Source organism: Nansenia antarctica (assembly GCF_963989245.1).
Source record: "Nansenia antarctica genome assembly, chromosome: 1".
NCBI lineage: Eukaryota > Metazoa > Chordata > Actinopteri > Argentiniformes > Microstomatidae > Nansenia > Nansenia antarctica.
Window position 1 is genome coordinate 38,588,151 of NC_137674.1, and position 26,293 is coordinate 38,614,443.

General features: G+C 45.0%; 1 protein-coding gene across 2 annotated transcripts in view; it reads right to left on the reverse strand.

The window, feature by feature from the left end:
* hs6st1a (heparan sulfate 6-O-sulfotransferase 1a) overlaps positions 1–25,253 on the reverse strand; it is a 41,334-nt gene extending 16,081 nt beyond the window's left edge. For both annotated transcript variants that reach the window (XM_080547940.1, XM_080547939.1), the window contains exon 1: positions 24,497–25,253. In XM_080547940.1, coding sequence (XP_080404066.1) covers positions 24,497–25,017 — 521 coding nt within the window. In that variant the 5' untranslated portion in view covers positions 25,018–25,253. The remainder of the gene's footprint in view (positions 1–24,496) is intronic.
* Positions 25,254–26,293: the final 1,040 nt, after the last annotated feature.

A 26,293-nucleotide genomic window follows, 5' to 3' on the forward strand; every position in this document is an offset into this window, starting at 1 on the left:
TCCCTGATCTCCACGATGGTGACACAACTTCCATGCACGCGGCAGCCTCCATTCTTAAACCACTAGGTTCATCACTAGGCTTTCCGGTTAATTTCTAGGGATATTTGTCAGCTACCGTGCTCCTTAGACGGAATGATCTTCAGGATAGACTGAGGGTGGTCAGCTGGTTACCTGGCACTGCCACCTCTATGTGGATGCAGCAGTACTCTACTCGGTCACGACTGTCCTGGCACCCCGCTGGTGGAACGAGCTGCCCACTGCTGTCAGGACTGCAGTCACTATCTATCTTCCGCCAGAGATTGAAGACCCATCTATTCAGGCTACACCTTGACTGACCTCTTCATCTCCACTACCCCCGTCTCTACTACAAATGAGTAAAAAGAATAATAATTCTTCCTTCTCTAGCATTCCTTCCCTAACCCCAAGTAATTATTTGTACTGTAAACAGGGGGCAACTGCAAAAGAGACCTTGGCCTCACTGCGTGGATAAATAAATCACACACAACGTTCCATTTGCTATCCAGAACTCTATTCCTTGTTTGGGTCTGAGGTCACAGCCAAACTAATGAGAGAATTGATCTGTTCTCCCACCCACACACACACACACACACACACACACACACACACACACACACACACACACACACACTCTCTCTCTCTCTCTCTCACACACACACACACACACACACACACACACCAACAGAGGTATTATTGAGTTGACCACGGATAGATATAGAGCAAAAGGGAAGTATTGACCGCTAAAGCCACTGGACTGTATCGCTCCATGGGCGGAAAAATAGGCCAGATGGAATTCCCATCATATGATGCATATACACCTGGCAGAGGAAATGATGATGATGGATTTAACAGCTGGGCCAACTCATCGACTGGAGTATACAACTGATCTGTCTGGTGTACGTCTGTGACATGGGTGGGGTTAGTGTTTGTGAAGAGAGGGCGGAGGGGGTGCGTGTGTGTGTGTGAGAGTTTTTCCGTGTGTGCGCGTGAGAGAGAGAGAGTGTGTTTTTCTCTGTGTGTGTGCGCGTGCGTGTGTGTGTGTGTAACGCACTCTGACCCAGACAACAAGACAAAGAATGTAAACTATGTAATGAAATGAATGTGTCATAAAGTTGAAGTGTCATAAAAGCCATGGCCTTGATAAGGGAGATGAGAGGTGGCATGGCAAAGAGCGCCATTGTGTAAGAGGGCTGAGGAGGACTGACTCCAGTGAAATAAACAACTGTGTCTGGCGCCGCACACCAAATACGCCCTTTGACCTCGTCACACAAACACACACACGCACGCACGCACGCAGAGAAAGAGAGTCCGGGCTGAGCTGCTCTGATCCAGTCCTCCTCCTACTCAAACACAGTGGGTCAAGGAGACGCTATTGGAACCTGAACCCGTCAGCGCTGCTCCACAGGGGAAGGATTACAGCGCAACACTGGGGGAAGGATTAACGGGTGACACACACAGAGAGCAGGAACAGAAATCTGAGTGGCAAGAAATGCTGCTTTTTAGAGTCTTACTATGAGAGAGCTAATCAATGATTTGCGCGCACGCACGCACAGCTTGTGTTTCCCATTGAAGCCTATTCATACATCTTTAACACATTCCACACACACACACACACACACACACACAAATCAAGGATATGTTAAGACAATGCAATTTGTCTGTTTTATATTTTTTATAGATTATTTACAAACCCACTTTTGAAGCTTATTTTATTGATAACATCCACAAGGCAGGTTTTGCACGCCTGAGGACAACCCAATGGACTGATTACTGTGCGATTAGCCTACTACTTGACAACGCGAGAGATTTATTTGCGCATTCGTCAGGAAATAAGTCTGATGTTATGAGTATGTTTAAAACAGAACAGAACATTTGATAAAGAAACTAAAATAGACTAACATTTTCCATTACCGTTGGCAAAGTATTTCATACTTGAGTGCTGTTATGGACTTTTTACATTTATTTATTTATTTTAAACATTGTGATGGCCAAAGAAATTGAGATTGCACATACAAAATTGTCTGGGTGGTGGACTACTTCAATTACTAGTGCTAGACAACTGTATGAAGTAGTTACACTGGAACATCCCTTTAATGAGAAATCTGGATGCACAAAATATATTCTGCCATAATATCAAGGTTCTTTTCTGTCTCATGCATGAGTTCAGTTACGTCAGTGGAAAGTGCACACACAGACAATTAGCCACTTGGGGAATGTGAAGCGGCTGCAGTTGGAAACCATGCCGCACGCGCACACACACACACACACACACACACACACACACACACACACACACACCACAGCTATGACGACACACTCACAAACGGTTACAGGGGAAAAAAACTATTAAAAGAACAATTAGGGACCTTTAAACAATCCAATAGCCACAAACAGACATAACTCTGATGTCATATGCCCTAATTGTTGAGGTCCACACATACACACACACACACGAAAACCCTACCCAAACACACAGAGAAAATATATTAGTTGTCCAATTACATCCCAATTATGAACGCAATCGTCAATACCATTTTCCTGACACTCACATTCCTCATCTCAGCTCTACATGACCACCGTCTAGAGTAGTGTTGTTCCGATACCATTTTTTGATCCCGATACCGATACCGATACCTGACCGTGCAGTACTTGCCGATACCGAGTACCGATCCGATACCACGGCGTTTGAAAAAACAAAACAAAAAAACATGTTTTTTGAGCCGCATACTCACCTCGATGTAAAATTATTGCTAACACTTAGTCTGGCACTGCTCAAAACCTTTGTAAAACAGGAAAAAATACCATACTATAGAACTTTTTTTTATTGTCTACCTGGTATGGTGACAAGAAAATCAACCCCTTATAAAACCTGAAATGTGGCTCTCACAGATGCCAATCAGTGCAATATCCATTTAAGATATAAAACAGTCGTAGTAGTAGTGCAACAGCAAGTGAACATTTACAAACAAAATAACTTTAGTACTTAAAAAAAAAAAAAAAAAAAAAAATCGGAATTTGTTTTTTGTTAGTACTCGCCGATACCGATACCAGCATTTTTGTGCGTATCGGTGGCCATGCCGATACTAGTATCGGTATCGGAACAACACTAGTCTAGAGAAACCTTTAAAGTTGTTTCTTTCCTGGAAATAGGACAGCTGTCCTATATAGGGTGGTAAGAGCACATCGAGGTACACACATACGGTCGCTCTCTCTTCCTCTTCACAGTGCTCTGCAGCCCCTGAGTTCAGAGGGACCAATGGTCTAAAAAAAACAAAAAACACACACTTGCGGTCAGAAACTGTCCCCACAGACCAGAGCTCTCGCTACTGTTGGCATTAGTCCTGCCGTGTGTGTGTGTGTGTGTTTAAACCCTGCATTTCTTCATCAACTCATTTACTCCCTAACAAAGAGAAGCAGGTCCTGGTTAAATTAGCAGGTTTCATTCCATCAATGGTCATCACTATTTCATGAGCTCCTGAATATTTCATTCATTGTGTGTGTGTGTGCGTGTGTGTGTGTGTGTTTGAAGTATGTGTGATAGGACATTAAGTATTAACTTAGCTGCGGGGGCTCAAAGGCGAAATCAGGGGTCCCTCCAGTATCCCAGCATGCTCCAGTGCTCGTCGTCGCCTCGCCTTTCCAGGATAGGAGCCTGGGGAGCTGTCAGGCGCGCTCTGTCTGTCTGTCTGTCTGTCTGTCTGTCTGCCTGCCTGTCTGTCTGTCTGTACATCTGTGTGTGTATGTGAGGGGGAGGGGACCCTTGCAAAATCCAGTTGAGTTAATAATGCTGTTTGAGAAACCCCTCCTTGCGCACACGCTGGCACACACACACACACACACACACACACACACACACACACACACACAGCTGTTGTAAGTGGATCACTAGGGACCCTGCATCTCATTATTACATGTACTTGTCGCATCTTCTATCCTCCTCTCCCCCGCTTCTCTCCAGTGAAGACTAGAGGAGGGAAAGAGTCAAAGGAACAGAGGCAAGGGAAGAAGGGGAGGGGAGGGGAGGGATGAATGCTTCTGAGAGTATTGGGACACAGCCATCATGGACCACTGGTGTCTCAACACACCACCGCCCCCCCCCACCCTCCCCCACCACCCGCCCCATTTCTCTTTTTAGCATTATCCTGTACTTCATCTCTCCCTCACTCCTCTCCATCTGGGTCATCCTTTCTTCCCAAGTCCCTGAGAGTAGTGGAGTACAGGGACAGAAACACACGTGTGGGTGTGTGTGTGTGTGTGTGTGTGTGTGTGTGTGTAGGGTTGGAGACACATTTTCTCTTTCACAATATTAAATAAATGAAAATATCGCGACGCACCATTGTATCGTTCATCACGATAGTATGGTGGCTGGATGGAGACACACCAGCGTGAGCAACAATGACCAAACGGCAGTGGATTGAGCGTATGGCTGTTGTTGTCAACAGTCTGGTGAAACAAAGAGAACACTCTTCCCATCTCGATTTTCATGCCCGTTATGCCGTTATCGGAACTTTTGAGCACTTTCACAGACTATTTTCTGTCAGACAAACAATATCGTAGCTTCAAATATTCCAATATTTGATGAGAATATGTAATATGGACCCAAGACGAGCTGTGGTAGTGTGTTTACTCAAGCCTCCCCCATCATCTTCCACTGTTCCTCCACCAAGCACAAAACCCTCCCCTGAGTCCCTGTGTTTCAGTCTGGCAGACAGAGAAACAACCCACTGCTGGAGGCAAATACAGTCTGTGTGTATGTTCATTTTTGCAGTGTGTGTGTGTGTGTGTAACACATGCTGTTCAGAGGCGAAACATGTCACTCCTTTCATCCTAACATCAGTGGAGGGAAAGACACAGCTGGGCCCAGTCTCTAGGACCGCCACTCTGGAGACACATGCCATTGGGCTGAGATTCATCTCTCTGGTTGTCCTGCCACACACACACACACACACACACACACCGCTGTGTAGAGCTACAGTGCAGCAGGGAAGAAAGGCGTTGAGGTGTAAAAGGAGAGATTGTAAAACAGAGGACCACAGAGCGAGCGTGTGAGAGAGAGAGAGAGAGAGAGAGAGAGAGAGAGAGAGAGAGAGAGAGAGAGAGAGAGAGAGCGAGGGAGTGAAGAAGGAAACGGAGGACGAAAAATAAATGGATTGGAGAAAAACAGACGGCTGGGTGGCATAACGTGGAGAGACCTCTTTACACTGCACCGAAGCAGCCTGATGCACACACGGACACTCGCACGCGCACACACACACACACACACACACACACACACACACACACACACACACACACAGGTGTTGTTTCTCAGCTCGGCTACACTGCGAGGCAGAGATAAGCTACAAGGACGAGAGGAAACAAAAGGAACAAGAGAAGTGCGATGGACAGAAAAGAAGGAGGAGAAAGAGAGATGGGAAATGAGAGAAGGGCTTTGTAGGTGAGATCACAGGAGACAACTCAGGAAAAACAAGATCCTGCAGGGCACGCACACACTCTCTCTCACACACACAGACAGGCACACAGACACCTACAGAGAGGGACACACACACACACACACACACAGATCTTTATATACAGAAGAAAGTACAACAATCCCAGTAGGAATACCACAAATATCCTCACAGGGACACTGTTTGTACGCACCCACCCACCCACACACACACACACCCACACACCAACACCCCCCACACACACACCCACACACCGATAAGGTCCTCATTCAAACCACCAAACAATACTCAAAAACCACAGAGGGAGAGAGAACTAACCAGCTCCTCCCTATAACAGACTGTTATGGACAGCCAACTGCCCCCCCGCCTATACACACACACACACACACACACACACACACACACACACAAAGAGCTTCAGAACTTCTTCACAATTAGTTAACGTTTAACTTAGCAGGTAAACACCGGAATGATCAAACTAATCCTAACAAAGGGCAGAGACAGAGAGAGAGCGAGAGAGAGAGAGAGAGCGCAAGAGAGAGAGAGAGAGAGAGAGGTTGACTCTGACTAAAGTGGTTCCACTGTGACATTGGCACTGTAGGAATGCTGAGAGTCACAGGCTCCAAGGACATGCCTGATTAACAAACACTGCGCAAAAAAACCCTGTGCCAACAGAACACACACACACAGGTCAAATCCCAAGGTCTTACCTGAGGGGTGACAGCACGACACCATGGATGATGACAGGAAGGTCAGATGAGAGAGAGAGAGAGAGAGAGAGAGGAAGAGAGAAACATTAGGAACACAAACAGTACACATGTTCACTAATCCTTCCAAATGTATCCAACTCATGACCGCCCAGGTGACTGGACAAGGTGTGTAAGTGTATATATACACTCACAGGACAATTAGGAACACTATACTAATACTGGGTAGGGCCTCCCTTTGCTCTAAAAACAGCCTCAATTCTTCGTGGCATTGATTCCACAAGATGTTTGAAACATTCCTTTGAGATTCTGGTCCATGATGACATGATTGCGTCACGCAATTCCTGAAGATTCCACAGATTACTTTCAAGCTGTGAATCTCCTATTCTATCACATCCCAAAGGTGTTCTATTGGATCCAGATCCGGTGACTGGGAAGGTCACTGAAGAACACTGAACTCAGTGTCATGTTCATGAAACCAAGAGACAATTTTGGCTTTGTGACATGGTGCATTATCATGCTGGAAGTAGCCATTAGAAGATGGGTGCATTGTGGCCATGAAGGGATGCACATGGTCAGCAACAATACTAAAATATGCTGTGGCATTCAATCGATGATTGATTCATATTAACGTGCCCGAAGTATGCCAAGAAAACATTCTCCACACCATTACACTACCTGATGAATGAGAAGGTGTACAGGTGTTCCTAATGAAGTGCTCTGTGTGTGTGTGTGTGTGTGTGTATTTATGTAGGGATTTTCAGAAGTAGGGGAGTTATTCTCAGATTCTTTTGTCTGCTTCCAGATCTCCCTCCCCTGGTGGAGCCCAATCTTCTGTGCACACGCCAACACTGATGCACGCATGCGCACACACACACAGGGGGGAACTTGGGCAGACCGAGAGAGGGAAAAAGAGAAAGTGTGTGAGAGAGACTAGGGGAGTGTCTGAAAGATAAGGCTAATGGCAGCTGGCCCTATCAGATAGAGATGCTGAGGGAGGGAGGGAAGGAGGGAGAGAGGAATAGAGAGAGAGAGAGAGAAGTAAAGGTAAGCGAGAGCAGAGAGACTAGGGGGGAGAGAGAAATAGTTCCAGCTGTCCTCAACTGTCAACGCTCTGTGAGAGACTTGTGTGTTTGTGTGTGTGTGAGAGAGAGAGAAGCTTTTCTCTTCACACAAATGCAATAACTCAAAACAATGACAGCTACTGTGCGTGTGTGTGTGTGTGTGAGAGTGTGTGGGAGTCTAAGCAAAAATTGCACTTTAACTCAATCAAGCGCCTGCAAACGCACATACACACATACACACATACACAAACGCACATACACACAGTCTGTGAATGCCGGGGCTCAGGAGAAACCCCATGTCTTCTCCTCAATTCATCTCCCAAGTCCATTCAGTTCTCTGCAGACTTCATGAACCTCCTCGACAGAGTGTGGCTATAAGTGAGTTGTAGGACCGTTGTTGGAACGTTGGAATACAGACTGACTGTCTACTCAGTCACTTACTCAGAGCCCTATGGACAACACTTGAGGTAAGAGGGTCAGTGACGTCTTCACCCTGACACACACACAGGGGCTGACCCCTTTACACCGATTAACATTCCATTAGGTTACGGGTTGTGGGGGAGGGGCAGAGAGGTGAAGGGAAATTCCTATCCTTGAGATTTTCTCTCTTCTCTTTTTCTGCCTCTCCCTCCCCCCTCCCCCCTCCTCTCCTCTTTCTGCTTCTGCTAAAACCTCCCTCTTCCTCTTTAGCTCCCCTCACCCATCTCACCCATCTCCCCCTCTTTCTTTCTTCCTCCTCCTCCTCCACCTCCTCCATCCCTCTCTCTCTCCTCTAGCAAGGTTATCATGAGTGGCTGTACTGACTAAGGCTAGACGTGTTGAGGCAGGCTCTAAGCTAAGCTAGGCTTACATCATTGACTTACCACAGAGAACTCTCTCTCTCTCTCCCTCCCTCCTTCCTTCCATCTTCCTCTTTCTCTCTTTCTGTTCTCGGCCGTTCCCTCTTTCATTTCTGTTTACATAGCGCCATTTCACAGTGCTGTAGGTAACCAGTCATTTACCAGTACTGTTGTGTAAACTGGGCCACACTGTTAAATCTGTGTCCTGCTGCAGACCGTGGCATGTTGCCAGTCAATTCCTAGTAACAGGTTTGTGTACAGTATATGAGACAGGGGTGAGATGAGCAGGTAATAACAAACCAAAAAAATACATACATGGGAAATGTTGAGGCTTTTGACTGTTTTTTTCTTCCCTGTGTGAATTTCTGCTGATACGCCTGTCATCATCATCCCCCCCCCCACCATCATCATCCCCCCCGTCATCATGATCCCACCATCCACAGGGACTAGAGGAGCTGTATAAAGTAGACAGACTACACACTCAGCCTTGGCTAACAGATGCTAATAATAATAATAATTATAATGAATTACCAAAATATGAGGTGTTTCATTAAATTCTCCACACTTCTGCTTAGTTTATAAGAGCTGTGAGAGAAGTGAGAGACAACAGATTTCTACACCAGTAAAGGAGATTGGTGATTGGTGTGTGTGTGTGTGTGTGTGTGTGTCCTGCTCTTTTCTACTTAAAGGGTTAGGGTCCCCTTGTCACTTTTCCAGGAGGTAAATATAAGCTTGTCAACATGATATCTATGAGGCTTTAATGCACAAAATAATTCTATTTATGGGAATATACTTATAGTGGATTGATGAGAAAAATACTTTCTTTTATTTTTTTGTGGGGGGGGGGGCATTTGAGTAAAGTAGTCCTACTAAGAGTACTAAGAAGAAATACAGTCCAACCTTTAAAACTATTTTATGTACGGCCAGTCAACTGCCTAATATACCGGCCTATTCAGAAGAAAAGGTCAAGCAACGTCTACAATAACAGAATCGCACACACCCTGAGCCCACACACCCTGAGCCCAGCTCTCACACACACATGTGCACACACACTGACACACACAAATCCTCAGACATACTGTTAACACAAAAGAACAAGACTATTAGTCACAACAGGCATAACAACATAACAGCGTACTAAGCCAGCCAACATGTACACAGAAGAGACGGGCATGTTTTCAAAGCCAGGCTGTTAGGACATTTATAAAAAAAAACTCTGCATGACTGCTCTGGAGATTAATCAAATAAACCCAGGGACAAAAACCAGCGGATAGATGACCGACAAAAGAGACAAAAGGAGGAATAAATGGAGGGATTGGGATTTGGGACCAGGTGTGAGAAAGGACACACCTGCGTGTGACGAAAAGGCAAGTGATCACCACACCCCCGCACGCTCTCACTCTCTATCATGCCAATGGTTCTACACCATTATTGTGTGTGTGTGTGTGTGTGTGTGTGTGTGTGTCGGCAGGACTCCTGCTCAGAGGGGGAGAAATGGCAAAAACCCACTGACCTGAAAAAGAGCTAGCCAGCCACTACAGAAGACACATGTCAAAAGGGAGCTTCGGGGAGGAGTGAGTGGGGGGGGCGGGGGGGGGGGGGGGGGGGGGGGGGTAGAAGGAGAGTAGAGTATTTCCCTTGAGTATGCATCCCCTGGCTACACACACATTCTCTCTTCCACACACTTACATCCAAATCTAACCTTTTGAGATGCCGACTAGCACTAGATGCACACACACACATACACACCTCTTTCCCTGAGCAAAGGACTTAATTGAAATGGAATGTGTGTGTGACAACACGGCGTGCTTGGGCGACTCTAAGCGACATGGTTGAGGGGAAACAGGAGTTTCTTAAATCAAGACGGGAAGACATAGCTAGAGGGGTGTGTGTGTGTATGTAGGCTCTCATACTCCAGGTGGTGTGAGGGAGTAGGCTGAGGAACAGGCCTCAACACCCCCTTTGTGTCTGACGAGGAGAGAAGAAAGAAAGAGAACGAAGGAAAAGAAAGAAAGATGGATAAAGAAATGATCAACAGAGGAGGGGATAAGCAACTGCTCACTATAATATATATTATATATACCTGTATATTATACGCTCTATAAGAACAATTTAGGAGTGTGTGTGTGTGTAGTAGGGGTGCAACGGTTCTCGGGTTTTTTACGGACGGTACGGTTTGCGTTCCACGGCTCAATTCACTAGTGAACCGTGACGGTTTTCGGTTTTCGTTTTTTTTTTTTTTTTACCTTTATTTTACCAGGAAGTCACATTGAGATTAAAACCTCTTTTACAAGAGAGACCTGGCCAAGACAGGGTCAAAATAGTAGCTTAAAAAAACAGTTCAGATAACAAGACAGGACATAAGACAGTGGCAACAATACAATAGACAAACAATGGTAGGGGTATTTACAAGGTGATTAAAACATTGAGAAGTCTAACCAAAGCAGGTACAGCGAGCGGTGACCACATCCTTTAATCTACGCTTGAAGATACTTATGGAAATAAGGGCCTCTAATTTAAAAGTAGTCTGTAGGTCATTCCAAGACCAAGGGCCATAATAAGACAAGCTTGCCCTTCCAACATTGTTCATGATAAGTGGCACCTTGTATTGTAGCCATCTACGAGACCTGAGACCCGAGCCACTCGGTATAGGGATGAACTTCAGGCCCAGATAATTCGGTAAGAAGCCAGAGATGATTTTAAACACAAGAGTGTACCAGTGTTGGAGCCTTCTGACAGAAAGAGATGGCCATCCAACCAGACTATACAGTGTACAGTGATGGGTCCTGAAGGCACTATTGGTGATGTATCTTAGAACCGAATGATACAGGGGGTCTAGCTTGGATAAAGTGGACAGAGAAGCAAACCTATATACTGTATCACCATAATCCAATTGTGAAAGGAAAAGGGCGGAGACAAGACGTTTTCTGGAAGCCAAGGAAAAGCAAGATTTAAATCTATACAGGAAGCCCACTGTACGCTTAAGCTTTATGGCGAGAAGATAAATTTGGCCGCGTTCGTAAATTAGCTCTGAGAGCGCCGGAGCGTCCACATGAATGCCTCGAACGCGGCCTTTGGTCAGAGGTCGAGTTGGTCTGGAACGTTTGTTTCTGAACCGAACCGTACCGAAAACCGTGACCCAAAATACCGAACCGTACCGAACCGTGGGCCAACTGAACCGTTGCACCCCTAGTGTGTAGTGGGAGTATCTTTGCTGTCTGTGCAGTGTGTATGTTGGTAGTGGGAGTATGACTGCTGTGTGTGTGTGTGTGCGCGTGTGTGTGTGCGCATGCGTATGACTGCAGTGAGTGTGTGCTGTGTGTGTGTGTGTGTAAGTGCCAGTGTAATGCATATGCAGTGGGAGTGTGTCAATCCTACTTTGGGACTCTTGAGGTCCCCTGCGGTCAAGAGCGGATCCTCTTTCTCTCGTGCGCTCACTCTCTTTTCATACACTCTTTCTCTTCTTCTTTTTTTTATACACTCTTTCTTTTCCTCCTCCCTCCCTTTTAGCAGGGCACTGAATGGCCTCCTTTTCTGATGAGTGACTGATGAATGAAGCACCTCTTTGAAGTCAAGAGTCAGAGCAGGCCTGGTCAAGCATGAAGAGACATTGGACAAAAGACGGAGAGAGAGGGGGAGTGAGGGGGAAAGTGAGAGAGAGGCGGGGGAGTTGAAGATGCACAAGAAAGAATGCACAAAAAGAGGGTACGCACACACACACACACGCGCGCACACACACACGCACACACACACACACACACACACACGCGCACACACACACGCACACACACGGTTACTGGAGACGCATTTGCATTGTGGGTGGCTTACTCAAAACCAACGACACAATACCAGGAAGTAACCACTATTAGGAATTGGCCTCAACTGGAAACTGGAAACAATCTATTACCTCTAAAATGGCTGCCTCTAAAATAAGTAGACAGGTAACAGCTAACAGCCTTTTCACAGCAACACAGATGAAGAAGCTATGAGATGTCCTCCACCTCAAAGACAGTGCGGTTCCCTAGGGTGTGTGTGTGTGTGTGTGTATTAAAAAAAGGAGAAGAGTGAGGTACGTTGAGGCACTTGTTCTCATATCACTTCCTCAAATGTCATTTTTTAATCATGTTTTAGCCAGCAGAGTCAATCTGACAGTCGGAATTAGCTTTACGTGGGAATTAGGCTTCTTAAGAAACTTTTCGTTTTTAAAACAGTTTTTATTATTTACAGTTTTTATTTCGTATTTAAGTGCTCTCGTAGCTCATTACGGTCGATGTTATAGCGTGCATTACGGGTCGCCTATCACTAGTGCCATCGCTTATTCTCAATGATGCTTATTTTCATTTAATTCGATGCGGTTGTATATTTTAGGTTTTTAGTCGAACACATCGCAATGCGAACCTCAGAATGGCACTAGTGATTCCGTACACACAAAAAAAACAAGTTCCGTAAACACAAAAAGGTTCTGCACATGCAGTGGTTCAAACTAAGCTGCATTCCTTCGGTACACACAAGTACTGAACAGAAAGACCCATACCAAAACTTTGTGGTGTACCGTACAAATGTGTACCATCACACCCCTATCCATTATTGAAGAAAATGCATGTTGAAGCTCGTTTGAAGTTTGCTACAGAACATTTGGAGAAGCCTGTAGATTACTGGGAGAATGTAGTCTGGTCAGACGAGACAACAATCTAACTTTTCGGCAACAACGTGACGTGCCATGTTGAAATGAAACGGCTCTGCATATGATCCTAAAAATACCATACAGCACTGCTGCAGGGTTTGACGCTTACATTTTCCCCAGGTAGCACTGTGCTACCATGTCAAAAAAATTAGTAGCACACCAAAAATTTCAGTAGCACAATGAAAATTGCGCAATTTTCGTATGACGACAACAAATTATCATAATCATAACATATCAGAATTATCATAACCGGCTCTTGGCCGTAATAAAAATGGAGACTCACACAATGTAAAGGGGAAGTAAGAATATTCATTTATTAATAAATGATTCATGAATAAATAAATAATTAAGCCCAGGCTTTCATATAAAATTCATAAATTCTGAGCAATTAAATGCAAAGAATGTCTGTGGTCCAGCAGTCTTGATAATCTGGTCGCCTGGCCCGCTTAGAGCTATCAAGCCATCTTTCAACCGCTGGACTTGGATCAAACTGCTCAAGCGGAGGCCCCTCCAAACTGATTCGCATTAGGTCTTCTGTGGTAGAAACGGCCAGCCTACTTCTGGTTGCACTTTTAATGCGGTTCTGGGCTGAAAACCCCCTCTCACATTGGGCAGCCGAGATTGGGAGCACCAACATAATTTGGACCAGTTCCAGTATGTTCTGTTAATTAATTTTTAACCCTCACCTCTCACTATTCAAAAACAACATACATACAATAAACATGAATGTGTTTAAGTGTAGGGCTATCTGGATCTACTTTGCCTTACTTGGTAGTCTTTCTTATAGGGGTCCGCTATCTGCCCGATCATGTCAGCGCATCGTTTGTCATTACTATAGGTTGGATTTAATTCAACGCCATTTTTCTTGTGAAGGGCGAATAATTTGTGGAATTTAATAAATGGGATCTCTTCTTTTGCCACGTAGTAAGCGATGTTAAACTTTAACTTGAGCTGTCTTTTAATTTCCTCACTGGAGCTAGCCTTCTGGCGTCCAACAGCTTTCTCAAGGGGCTTGTTCTGAGCTGACATGAAAGCTTCCCTGCATTTCACATGTTTGCGAGACAGACCATGTTTTTTCACTGTGTCACGTTTCAGCTGTGCGTCTCCTGACACAAACGCGGTCTTTCCAGCTAACTTCATGTGGGCGACACACCACTTGCAATACATCTTCCCTTCCTTCAGCAACAGCCACAGGAAAGATGTTTGCCACTCGGCACTGTACCTGTAGACCTTTGTCACTTTTGTCAGACCAGACATCGCGTTGGCAGTGGCACCGCCATTATCACCGCGTGGATAATGACCTTCCCCCTCCCCTGACACACTTTCTGACCGGGCGCTCTCCTCCTCGCTTTCCCCGTCTCTGTTTTCTTCGTCACTCTCGTCTCCAGCTGTAATGTTGACTCCACTACCCCCCTCTACCTCCTCTCTGTCTGGAACGGTGCTAACATTAGCCTTGCTAAAGTATGCCGTAATCGGATTCATTTTAACAGCGGTCTTTTTCTGACAGGATTTTCAAATGTAAATGCGCGCTTGTTGTGCTTGCGGGTCACGTGTCTGTTTTTTTTTCTTCTGTTTTCAAAGGATTGCATTGGTTTAGATGCGCTGTGATCTTATTAACGAACATAAGATTGACTGCGCATGACAATAGTTCAGTTTTTTTTCTTTTTTTTTCCGCACTGGTGCGATTGAATGTATTTCCAAGTCGCACAGAAATATATTCACTCGCAAATGCGACCAAAACAGTCGCACTGTCGAACCCTGCCATACAGTGAAGTTTGGAGGTGGAAGCATCATCATGAAGTTTCTCTTCACATGGTACTGGTGGAATCCAAATTATCAAAGGGAAGATGCATGGAGCCATGTACCAGGAAATTCTTGAGAATCTGTTGCCATCTACAAGGATGTTGAGGATGAGACGCGGGGGGATCTTCCAGCAGGACAATGACACAAAACATACTGCAAGGAAACTCTCAATTGGTTCAAGAGGAAGAAAATAAAGGTGTTGGACTGGCTTAGCCAATCGCCAGACTTAAATCTAATAGAATAGAACATTTGTGGAAGGAACTGAAGATTAAGATTAATCAGCGGCCCCCCAGAAGATTTAAAGACTGTATTGAAGAATGGGCCAAAAACCCACCTGTTCACTGTGAGAGATTATTCTTTTCGCACAGGAAACGTCTGGAAGCTGTCACTGGAAACTAAGGCTTCTCCACCAAGTATTAAATACATTTCAGTTATCGTGTTCAATGCTTCTTTCCTGTGTCATTCCCCTTTATTGCATATCACTTTTTTATGGATTGGAGTGTTACAATTGTTTTAGCTGTGTAGTTGTCTGGGCTAATCTCCAACTCTACACCCCTGAACGTAGTCTCCAATCCTCCGATGCTGATCTCCTCGTCATACCTCGCACTAGGCGTTGCACACTGGGCGACTGTGCCTTTTCTGTTGCTGCATCCAAGCTGTGGATCCAAGCCCTTCCACCAGCCATCACATGCTCAGACACTCTCAACACACAAGACCAGACTCAAGACGTATCTGTTCAGACTCGCCTTCGTACAGCATGGCTTGGGTCCGGTCTAACACTCTCCCCAATCTACCTTTTTGTTTGTTGTGTTTCTTTTGCTGTTTATTGTCCTGCTTGTTTTTTTTTCTGTGTAAAGTGTCCTTGAGTTTGAGAAAGACACTATTATTATTATTATTATTATTATTATTAAATGTCATGCAATGGAAATATATGTTGAATACTTATTTCCCCCACAGTGTGTGTGTGCGCACGCGCATGCAAACGTGTGTGTGCGTCTATCACAAACCCAGATCAGATCAGATCACTGGCAGATAAAAGCACATCCTGACGCATCACTTCCCCTCTCCAGAGGAAGCTAGCACAGAGAAAACTGAAAACAACAGGGAGAAAAAGGAAATGAAACCCCTCTCAGAAAGAGAGGGAACAGAGGTATTCAAAAAGAAAAAGAGAGCGAGCAAAGAGAGAGAGAGAGAGAGAGAGAGAGAGAGAGAGAGAACAGAGGTAGTGAAAAAGTCAAAGAGAGAGAGCAAAGGGAGAGTAGATGGAGGGAAGGAGAGAGAATAGAAAAGAGAGAGAAAAATGAAATCCACACCATGCCCTAGATACACAGCAGAGAGGGTCAGAATCAGGGCTGAAAAAAAAGTGACAGAAATAGTCAGATTTCTAAGTATTCTAGCTTGACATTCATCTAGGTTAGTCTTACAGATACATTTTTTCTTTTCTTTTCTTTTTTAACCACATTTTAATGTAAGATTTACAAGATGTTAAAGCAGGAGTGTCACAGTTTCACCAATGAGAACACAAACATAGGCCCACAGTATCACATCTGAGTTAAGAGCAGGAGGTGAGATGTCAACTGTTGTGACACGACTCTTGGAGTGTTAGTCACAACGAGAGAGGGAAGGGGTTTCTGAGATGGTCACCTTCCAGATATGTGAACAACACTGATCTGAAAGGACACACACACACACACACACACACACACACACACACACACACACACGTTAGTCTCTTTGTCTGTCTTTCTCTCTCTCTCTCCTTCAAGACCGTCTTCTGGCAATCCGGTCTTCTGCTGTGACTCTCCACCATGGTTCTCACTCCCCTAGCTTGGTCCCTCTCTCTGCTCAACATCTGCCTCCACTCACACCCCTCACTGGACACACAACAAGCTAAAGACCAAAATACAGTGAGAGACTATGTGAAAAAGTGACTTAAAAGTATGATGGAGAGAGAGAGAGGGGGGGGGGGAATGGAGAGACAACATTCTTTATAGCAATCCTTTTTGAGGAGTTCAGTATGTTACTGTGTGTGGGGAGGGGGGACAGTCCAAATCAGTTTAATTCCTCCCACTGATTCTAAGCAGCAGTCTGGGATTTGCATTTTTCCCACAATTCAATTAGCACGCCTGTCAGACACTCCACTCCATTCACATGCCTCCTCCTAACCATCACACACACAAACACACACACACACACACACACACACACACACACACACACACACACACAGCTCTGCAGTGATATATTGAATAAATGAAATGAATTTACTTAATCGCAAACAAAAAATAAATGAGACAAGTCATGACAGGAAGCTGAGGTCACATCCTCTCTTGGAGAGATGACAGAACACTGCATTTAATGGAAAGAGAAATGTTACATTCCCAAGGGGGGCACTCTCACCCTCCTGAGGGAAAGAGACGGGAGAGAGAGTGAGTGTGAGACAGAAGTAAGACAAAGAGAGACAGAGAGCACCCATGTGTGTGAGAGAGAGAGAGAGAGAGAGAGAGAGAGAGAGAGAGAGAGAGAGAGAGAGAAAGGGAATTAGAAAAAAAGATTTTTGAAGGACTGAGCAGAAGGACAAAACCAGATCACTCAACTGACCGAAGGCCTGCAACAACTGCTGCGAAGGCGGCAGGCTAATTAACAGGATGTAATCCGGTTCACACGGCAAGCACGACCTAGCGTAGCATACCATGGTGCCGCTCATTAACAACCATAGAAATGTCCCGCTAATCAGTCACCGCCGCCAGTAATGCAAAGCTAAACTCTAGGCTAGGCTAATCGATAGGCGGTAATCCTGTTCGCAGACTCGGAGCTAGTGTAGCATAGCGCCCCTCATTACCAGTTATAGAACTGCTCGCTAATCATTCACTGCACGGCTATTTGTGTGTGTTTGTGTGTGTGTGTGTGTGGGGGGGGGGGGCAGTGAAGCCTGTCCTGACACATCAACAGAGGTTAAAGAGAAAGAGAGAGAGAGTGCACTAATACTGCAGAAATGCATACATTCCCTTTCTCGTCTTACTTCTGTCCGTCCTTCAGAGAGACTTCACTCCACACCGCCGACCTCTGCCTCAGCAGTGTGCTTTTCATTTCGACACCCATGTTAACAGGTTATACAGCCATACAGCGTGCGTGAGAGCCGCGTCTCACGTATGGAAGCCGGTAGCCAGTATGGAAGCCACAAGCGTGAGCAGCAGCAGCAGCAGCAGCTCCGCCACGCACATGCGCTGCTGAGGTACAGGTCGGCGGTGTGTTTGTAGCGTTAGGGTTTAAGTGAACTGAGGTTGAACCTGAGCTCCTCCCCTGCCGAACCCAAATGACATCCTGCACTTAGAGCCATGTCATCACCGCCTTCAGGCTGTCGTCTTGAGGGTCGGGTTGAACAGCAGGTGAGATAACACCCCCTAACGCAGATAGATGTGAGTGTGTGTGTGTGTGTGTGTGTGCTCCTCGCAGAAACACCACATTGAGTAGTTCTCTAAATCATTTACTGACAACACAACAAACACAGAATTTTAGATGCGCTGATCTGGCTTTAACTGGAAGGAGTGATGGGAGAATGCGCTCGCGATTTCATTGGCTGTTACATGCCAAGAACCCTCCCCCCACATGACGTTAAGTGCCTCGGGTACTTCCGACTGGGCAGGAGTATTTTGCAGAGCTGTTGCCTATGCTAACTTGCAAAATTGAAGACAATGAGAGGAAACCAGGAAAAGGACAGTTGTTTTTTTAGGCTCTGCCCAAGCAAGGCATTTGATTGGTCTGTTCAGTTGTGTCGCTAGATATCACTCATTCCTACCCCTTTATAGCTACTTTCTGCAAAGGATTTCCCGATGAGGTGATAATTTAGCAATACTCTTAGGAGTCAGAAGTACTTAGAAGTGTTTTAAACCAGGGCAGAAGGTAGGAAAATAACTCTCTGGAATCTGGGATGATGTGGGAATGTTGGAATGTGGCGTCGGGATAGTCAGGGTGAGGACATAACCGGCTTTGGAGCACCGAGCCGCTCGCGTTTAATCCCAGCTAATCTGATTGGATTAACAAACGAAGGCCTGCCTGGCTAGCTAGCTACACACACACACACACACACACACACACACACACACACACACACAGTCACACACACACAGTCACACACCCACCTGTCTGAGCAGACTCTATTCTTCAAGTTCACCACTATATTCAATTCTCATGGCAGTAGTGGATGGCACCACACGGACCCAGACACAGATACAGACGCACGCACGCAGGCACACCAGTGATTTGTGATGAGAATCTGAAACAGCCCTAGAATTAAGAGTAATGCATGGAGCTTGACAACCGTGCTAATTGAAAACTCCCCTTCCCCAACGATGAAACTAAATGTTTTCAACCCTCTATCCCTTCAATCACACTCTCCTCTCCCCACTCATCCTTCGATCCTCCCCATCTCTCATCTCCCATCCCCCACCCCTCCCCCCCTTTCTCATTCTCGCCTCTTTCTCATCATCCTCTCCCCTTCCCGATCCTTGTACATGTAATCATTCATTAGAACGAAGGCAGTTGTCCATTAGGCAAAGCAGCCATTTTGGAAATTGCAGCAAATCTTCCATGAAAAGACATTTCCTCTAATGCAGTAGTCACGCTTGGGAGAGGGAGAGGGAGAGAGGGGGGAGGGGGGAGAGAGAGAGCCCACAGCTATAAAGCCACCAAGCGGAAAGCAAGCCTGCTGTTTGATTAGAGAACGAAACAATCATAGAGAGAGGTGAGGGTAGGAGAAAGAGAGAGAGAACGAGAGGAGGGTGGGGTGGTGGAGGGGGGGGCAGTGAGATACAGACGGTAAAATTAGCCCCATCACAACACTCCGCTTACTAAGATGTTTTATAGATTGTTTTCCCACTGAAAGCGTGGCACTAATTTGAGCAGTGTGATATGCATCTCCTTAACCAATTAGAAGCCAACTCGTAGCCATGGCCCAGCATCAGTGTGTGTGCGTGTGTGTGTCAGGATCCCAGGGGACCAGTTGAGAGCATTTAAACTGATCTGAGAGCTGCCGTGCCGAGCTGTCATGCCGCAAATGACAAAACCATTCCGACAGCAACGCTCTCTGTGGAATGAGAGAGGAATCCTTCCTCCAACACAACCACCGCTATTATCTCTCTCTCTCAAGACGCGACATATCTCGCTTTCCTCTGATGAAAATCACATTCATCTTTGTCTCCGGTTTTATGCATTCCTCTCTGATTTGCAAAGATCTCTTTCCTCCAACACAACCATCCATCCCATCCATTCTATGAGAAATCTCTCTCCATTCCTACACAGCTCTGGTGTGACATCTCTCTTTCCTTTGAGAAAACCATTCCACAGCCATACGGGATATACAGTGTGTACACACACTCACTCACTCATTCATTCATTCAATCAGCACTTGATTGTGAACACCTGTACACCTTCTCATTCATTCAGGTAGTGTAATGGTGTGGGTAATGTTTTCTTGGCATACTTTGGGCCTGTTCGATCATTGCTTGAATGCCACAGCCTATTTGAGTATAGTTGCTGACCTAGTGCATCCCTTCATGGCCATAATGCACCCATCTTCTAATGGCTACTTCCAGCATGATAATGCATCATGTCACAAAGCAAAAGTTGTCTCTTGGTTACAGGAACATGACAATGAGTTCAGTGTTCTTCAGTGGCCTTCCCAGTCACCGGATCTGAATCCAATAGAACACTTTTGGGATGTGGTAGAACGGGAGATTCACAGCTTGAAAGTGTCACCTGAAGAATCTGCAGGAATTGCGTGATGCAATCATGTCATCATGGACCAGAATCTCAAAGGAATGTTTCCAGCATCTTGTGGAATCATTGAGATAGAACGAAGAATTTAGGTTATTTTGAGAGTAAAGGGAGGCTCTATCAAGTATTAGTTAGGGATGCACGATATTATCGGCACCGATATTTATCGGCCCGATATTGAGGAATTAATGTTTATCGGTATCGGTATTTATTATAAAATTTAGCCGATATTTAACCGATAATATGAAGCCGGAAATATTTCTGCTTCCGGTTTCCGCGCTCAGGCACGCAGTTTGTATAGACGAGACGCGAGCGAAACACGCCTTCCCCGGTGTGGACATTCTTCACAATTTCTAAGGCAGATATTGCGTTTGCAATTTGCAATACATGTTCAACAAAAGTTTGGAGAGGAGGGCAAAGGTCTACGAGTTACAACACAACGAATCTCATAAGTCACCTTAAGATTCACCATTGCAAGCACGCTGTATGGAAGGAATATCAAGCACTAGGTAGCCTAGCCGCGGTGGTAGCCTAGCCTTCAGAAGGTAGCCTAGCCGCGGTGGTAGCCTAGCCTTCAGAAGGTAGCCTAGCCGCGGTGGTAGCCTAGTCTTCAGAAGGTAGCCTAGCCGCGGTGGTAGCTCCACCAACTCCATTATTTTTTCATTGATTGCTTGAGCCTTTGAGCTGTCTGCTGTCTTCCTGCAGTTTTCAAATGCGTGTTCAATGTGTTGCACCGCGGCTAGGCTACTGCTTCTGAAGGCTAGGCTACCACCGCGGCTAGGCTACTGCTTCTGAAGACTAGGCTAGCAAAGGTTCTATGAGGTAGGAATTGTATTCAGTTTGTATATTAGGGAACACCAATGGAAAACGTGTCTATTATTTAGGTGAGAATGTGAATGTAGGCTATACAAGACAAGTTGTTTACAAGGAAAACATGCACTTTTTGTTTTTCCATGTCAGTGCAATTTATTTTGAATTCTTATGCAAAACGTTTGATGGGCTTTATCACAACCTACCTCATCCTCATGCACTAAAAGTAGCATAGCCCAGCCCTTTTCAGTTGCTTTATTAAGCATACTAGTGTAGCCTACTATGTGCCTTGTATCATTCTGTTTATCTGCAGACTAAGCAGCCATTTGGCACTAGTTTCTGTAAAAGTTCTATAAAACTTTTGGTTCTTTAAAAGTCTTTATTTTTGTATTGACTGATGCACAAGGTGCACTTTATTTTTGACACTTTTTTGATCTTATTACTCTTAGGTGAGCCTTTTTTGTTTTCATAAAAGGAGGCCAGATCTTGGCTAAAAAAAGCATTGTGCACTGTATAACAGATTCTGTTTGTTAGAGGAAATAATAAATGATTATTTGAAGACTCAGAAGTGTTCTCTTTGTTGTGTTAACAATAGTGATGTAAGTTAGATTTGGTGAGATCACTATGGAATATTAAATCATCAATCTTTGCTCACTACATAGCCTTTCTTACCTTCGGGTGTGCATGAACTACAGGTTATCAACTGTGAAATGATATCTGAATGGTCTTTATTGTCATTGATATAGTACAGGTACCAAACAACGAAATTTGGGAGGGGGAGCTCCCCTGGTGCTAGGAAAGAAAAAATAAAATAATAATATCGGTATCGGTATCGGTATCGGCCACGAGAAGCGGGTAAATATCGGTATCGGTATCGGTTGGGAAAAATGCATATCGTGCATCCCTAGTATTAGTAGTGTTACTAATAAAGTCTTCGGTGAGTGTGTGTGTAGAGAGAGGGAGAAAGAGAGTTTGGAAGACCATTGTCTCTAGTCTGTGTCTCTCTCAGACAAAACAGTCTTGGAACGATGTGAATCAAACCCCCTAGGAGCTTACAGAAAACAATACAGGGCCATCCACAATTCTACTGTGTTGCAGGGCAGTGCTATAAAATCACTACAGCTGATTATTGCTCTATTGTTTTTCCATTTTTTTCAATACTGCATCAATAACACAGGCCTAGAATCGATCTGTTTTTGTTATATCAATATTGTACTATGGTGGTACAGAACTCAGTATCAATATTCTATTCAATAATATTTTCAGTAAATATATGAGCATGGCAATGTGTCACAATATGTATTGTATCGCAATAGTATTAGCCTATATCGATAGGCATTGTACTGTGATGTCCTTGCCAATACCCAGCCCTACTGTGCTGGCTCAGATATTTTCATTTCACATTGTCCTTTTCAGCCTTGTTTCAGGAACTATGGTGGCTGGCTGCATAACAAGCCCAGCCCAGCCCAGCCCAGCGCGGCTCTGTAATGGGAATTAGGGTTCTCTGTCGTGCTCTGAAGTGTCTTCCCTTTCTAAATGATTCCCACTACTCTCTCTCTTGTCTGCTAAAGCCACTCCCACCACACACTGTATATACTGACAAGTCTGTCTTTAATAAGACCACTGTTATGTAAACACAGCTCTCTCTGTCTTCCCACTCAACCACTTCTATAGAGACAGATGTCGAAACCATCCTCCCGGCACACACTGCTGCAACAGTAGATACCCCTAGAAGCTCACAGTAAGAGACATATCAGTCTGTCTCTCGTTATTTTGTGTACAAGTCTTAGCCAGTATAGGCACAATTCATGAACACACACACATACCCACACGCACACACAGCAAATGGATGAGATAAACATCCTCCCTCCAGCATTAGGCTATCTGAGTCGACAGAGCGGAATGGCCAAACACGTTATCACCTCTGACCGTGGAGACCAGGGGGGCTGGGAATGACGCCAGGAATACCAGCAGTAGTGTGAGTGAGTGTGTGTGTGTGTGTGTGTCTAGGCTACACTAGCGGTAATAATCACTCGGATTAGAGCGGAGCCAGACCCCCGCAGGGTATCGCTCAGAGACCTCTGCTTTTGCCCCCTTGATGGAGCAGGGAGCCTGATTGATGTGGCCCATCTCCGAATGCACTGAACTGACTGTGACAGTTAAAAAAAACAACGTTTTTACATTCCATTATGTTCTGTGAGATGGAACCTTTGTATTTTATTAATTACTAACTAAAAAATGTCAACATTTTAAAAAATAACACCACACAGGCATTAATAAACACCTAATGGATCAGATTATGTAAGAAACAGAGAGATAGAACCTTATAATTCTAACGTCACGAACTGCTGAACGGTTGCCTCAGAACATGGGCGGAGGACCTTCAATCGCGCACCCAACCCAAGGTGGCACACGACTGTCCCGCTATACGATGCTTGTAGGTAGTTTGTGCGATAGAGCTCCGTTTTCTATGCAATTTAAGTGTAAAGCAGCACACCGCTTACATTGTCTGGCCTACGCGGCGACAAGAAGACATGTTTCTTCCAAGTGTGCGCACAACAATAATAGGAACCCCCTACAAAGGCCGTTGCCTAGTTTGACTTGCGGGAGGAAGGGAGGTGCATTGATTATGTTGCGTACAACAACAATGGGAAGAGGCGACAGGGCTGTATGGGTCTAGACATGTTTTTCATAGTTGTTTAAATGTTTAAATGTTTTCCCCTTGTTTTCCTTGTTTTTAACCTGTCCTATGTAGACCTTCAAACTAATATACATTCATGAAACACAATGTTTCAGGCAACAATTCAGAATAAGCTGCAGTAGCTGCAGTTAATTTCTGTAACCTGAAGTAGCCTACCTACAGCGATAACGCAAGGTAAGTATATAACCACCTATCAACAATTGTCAGACACTGTTGATCCTCCATTCTTTAATCTATAATCTAATTAATTATTTAATCTCCATTCTGTAATTCCTTTAATCTAATCACACACAGGTAGAATGCACCCCGACGTGTACCATTGTCTATCAACAATTAATATCACACCAAACCTTCTTAGACATGAGACATTCACTCCCACAATGTTTTTATCCTGCTATAATGGTCCATGTATCCTCCAGTTAAAATAATACAATGCCATAGTCTACTCTACATCATCAAATAGCCTAGGTCCAAAAATGAGCGACAATTGAAGTTTGGGGTCGCGGAGGGAGTATTCATTTCATTTGGCTAGAGTTGGCCAATCCTACAAATAAAGTATCATACTGTGGCCCAAATAAGCGATACAGTTACAGTAGCCTAATTGTGGCATAGATGCAGCCTGCATAAATGTCCTGGCGTTCTCACCTTAGGTTTTTCAATTTGTTCTCCTTCTTATTGAGCACACCGGGGACACAGTTCGTTAGCTCGGTCCAGTCCGCATGCAAGCCACAACTCCAGCCCGTGGAGAACCGGGAGAACAGCCAGGTCTCCTTACGGTTCGGCCGGTAGCAGGTACACTTCTTCTGCCCCGGTCTACAGTCGCAGGGAACCTCCAGGCGAACATTCTGGACCAGGTGTCTTCCAAAGGTAGTTCCTCCGGTTTTCTGAATGTGTAAAAACACTATCACGTCCTCTCCTTTGATTTCGAAATCGACCGTTCGTTCCAAGTCCCGAACGGGAAAATAGTATTTCTTCACGTAGTGTGGATCGGGGGTCGGGAAGATGTCCCCCTCATCTTCCTCCGTGAAGTAGCCGTGTGGGGAGCCGAAATTGATCACCCCCGGAGCCACGTACTGATAGAGAATCAGCATGAAACACACGGAGCCCACAACGATCAACAGAAATTTGCTGCTCCTCTCAACCATGTTCCTTCCAGTGCGGTTCATACGCTACCATTTCCCAGAGAAGCGAATCGCGGCGACCAGAACGCTACGCTTCATTCTCGTTCTCTCCATGCGATGCGAATGAAACAAAACGCGATCACAGCATTGCTTAAAAGGAGCGACGATGTGGATACATTGTAACTGCAGTTCTATTGCAGTAGGCGATATATAAAACCCCGTAAGATCCAGAGCGAGATGTCGTACACAAGCGCTTTACGACTGCTCTCCGTTCACTTTCGCCCCTGTGTCATCGCGTGTGTGTTTAGGACCTCGCTGCATTACCATGGAGCTTTGTACCCAGGATGCAGCGCAGCACCCCCCTTTCCCTCTCTCTCCACCACACACACACACACACACACACACACACACACACACACACACACACACACACACACACACACACACACACACACACACGCGCGCGCACACACACACACGCGCACACACACACACGCGCACACACACACACACACACACACACACACACACACACATATACACACACACACACACACACACACACATATACACACACACACACACACACACACACACACACACACACACACACGCACCCCCCACATACATTTCTGTAGGTTGAGATGCACTCGAATAATTACCAAGCAAGCCATAAATAGAGTATCAACTGGTTTTCATAATAGGTCCACAAAACTTGAAAAAAGCGTTGCTGAAAAAGTAGATTAAGAAAGTGGTGAGAAAGCACCTTATATATCCCAAATAATGGCAATAAACAAAAAACAAAAAACAAAAAACAATATTAAAAGTCTAGTGTTGTTAGTTGATTGTGTCGTCGAAACGAGTCCACAGTGACTGCTGATGTGATGCATTCATCTATGATTATTTTTTATTTATTTGATTATAATTGTTTACTAAATACAGTCTTCCCATGGCAACCAAATTGCACTAAATAATGGACGTGTTTGCACAGTGAGTACCAACATAAACCGAATGGTATAGGTCGACACTTTACAATAGGTCTTGAAGTAGGCTAACGCTGATGTAACGGCATTGGAAACAGTAATGTATTGTTATAAAGGCATGTAGGCTACTTTAGGAATAGCTTTGTAATTTAATTATTGCACACCGTAGCCAATCAGTGTCTGCAGTGTTTTCTTGCTTATTATAATTGAGAACAACTAAACATATTTCATAAAAGAATAATAACATATCTGTGAAACAGAAGATCAAATCCATTGAATGTGCGCGGAGCGCTGCTTTTCGCCTTTCTACCGCTGGCAGGCAGCACGGAGCTGCGCGC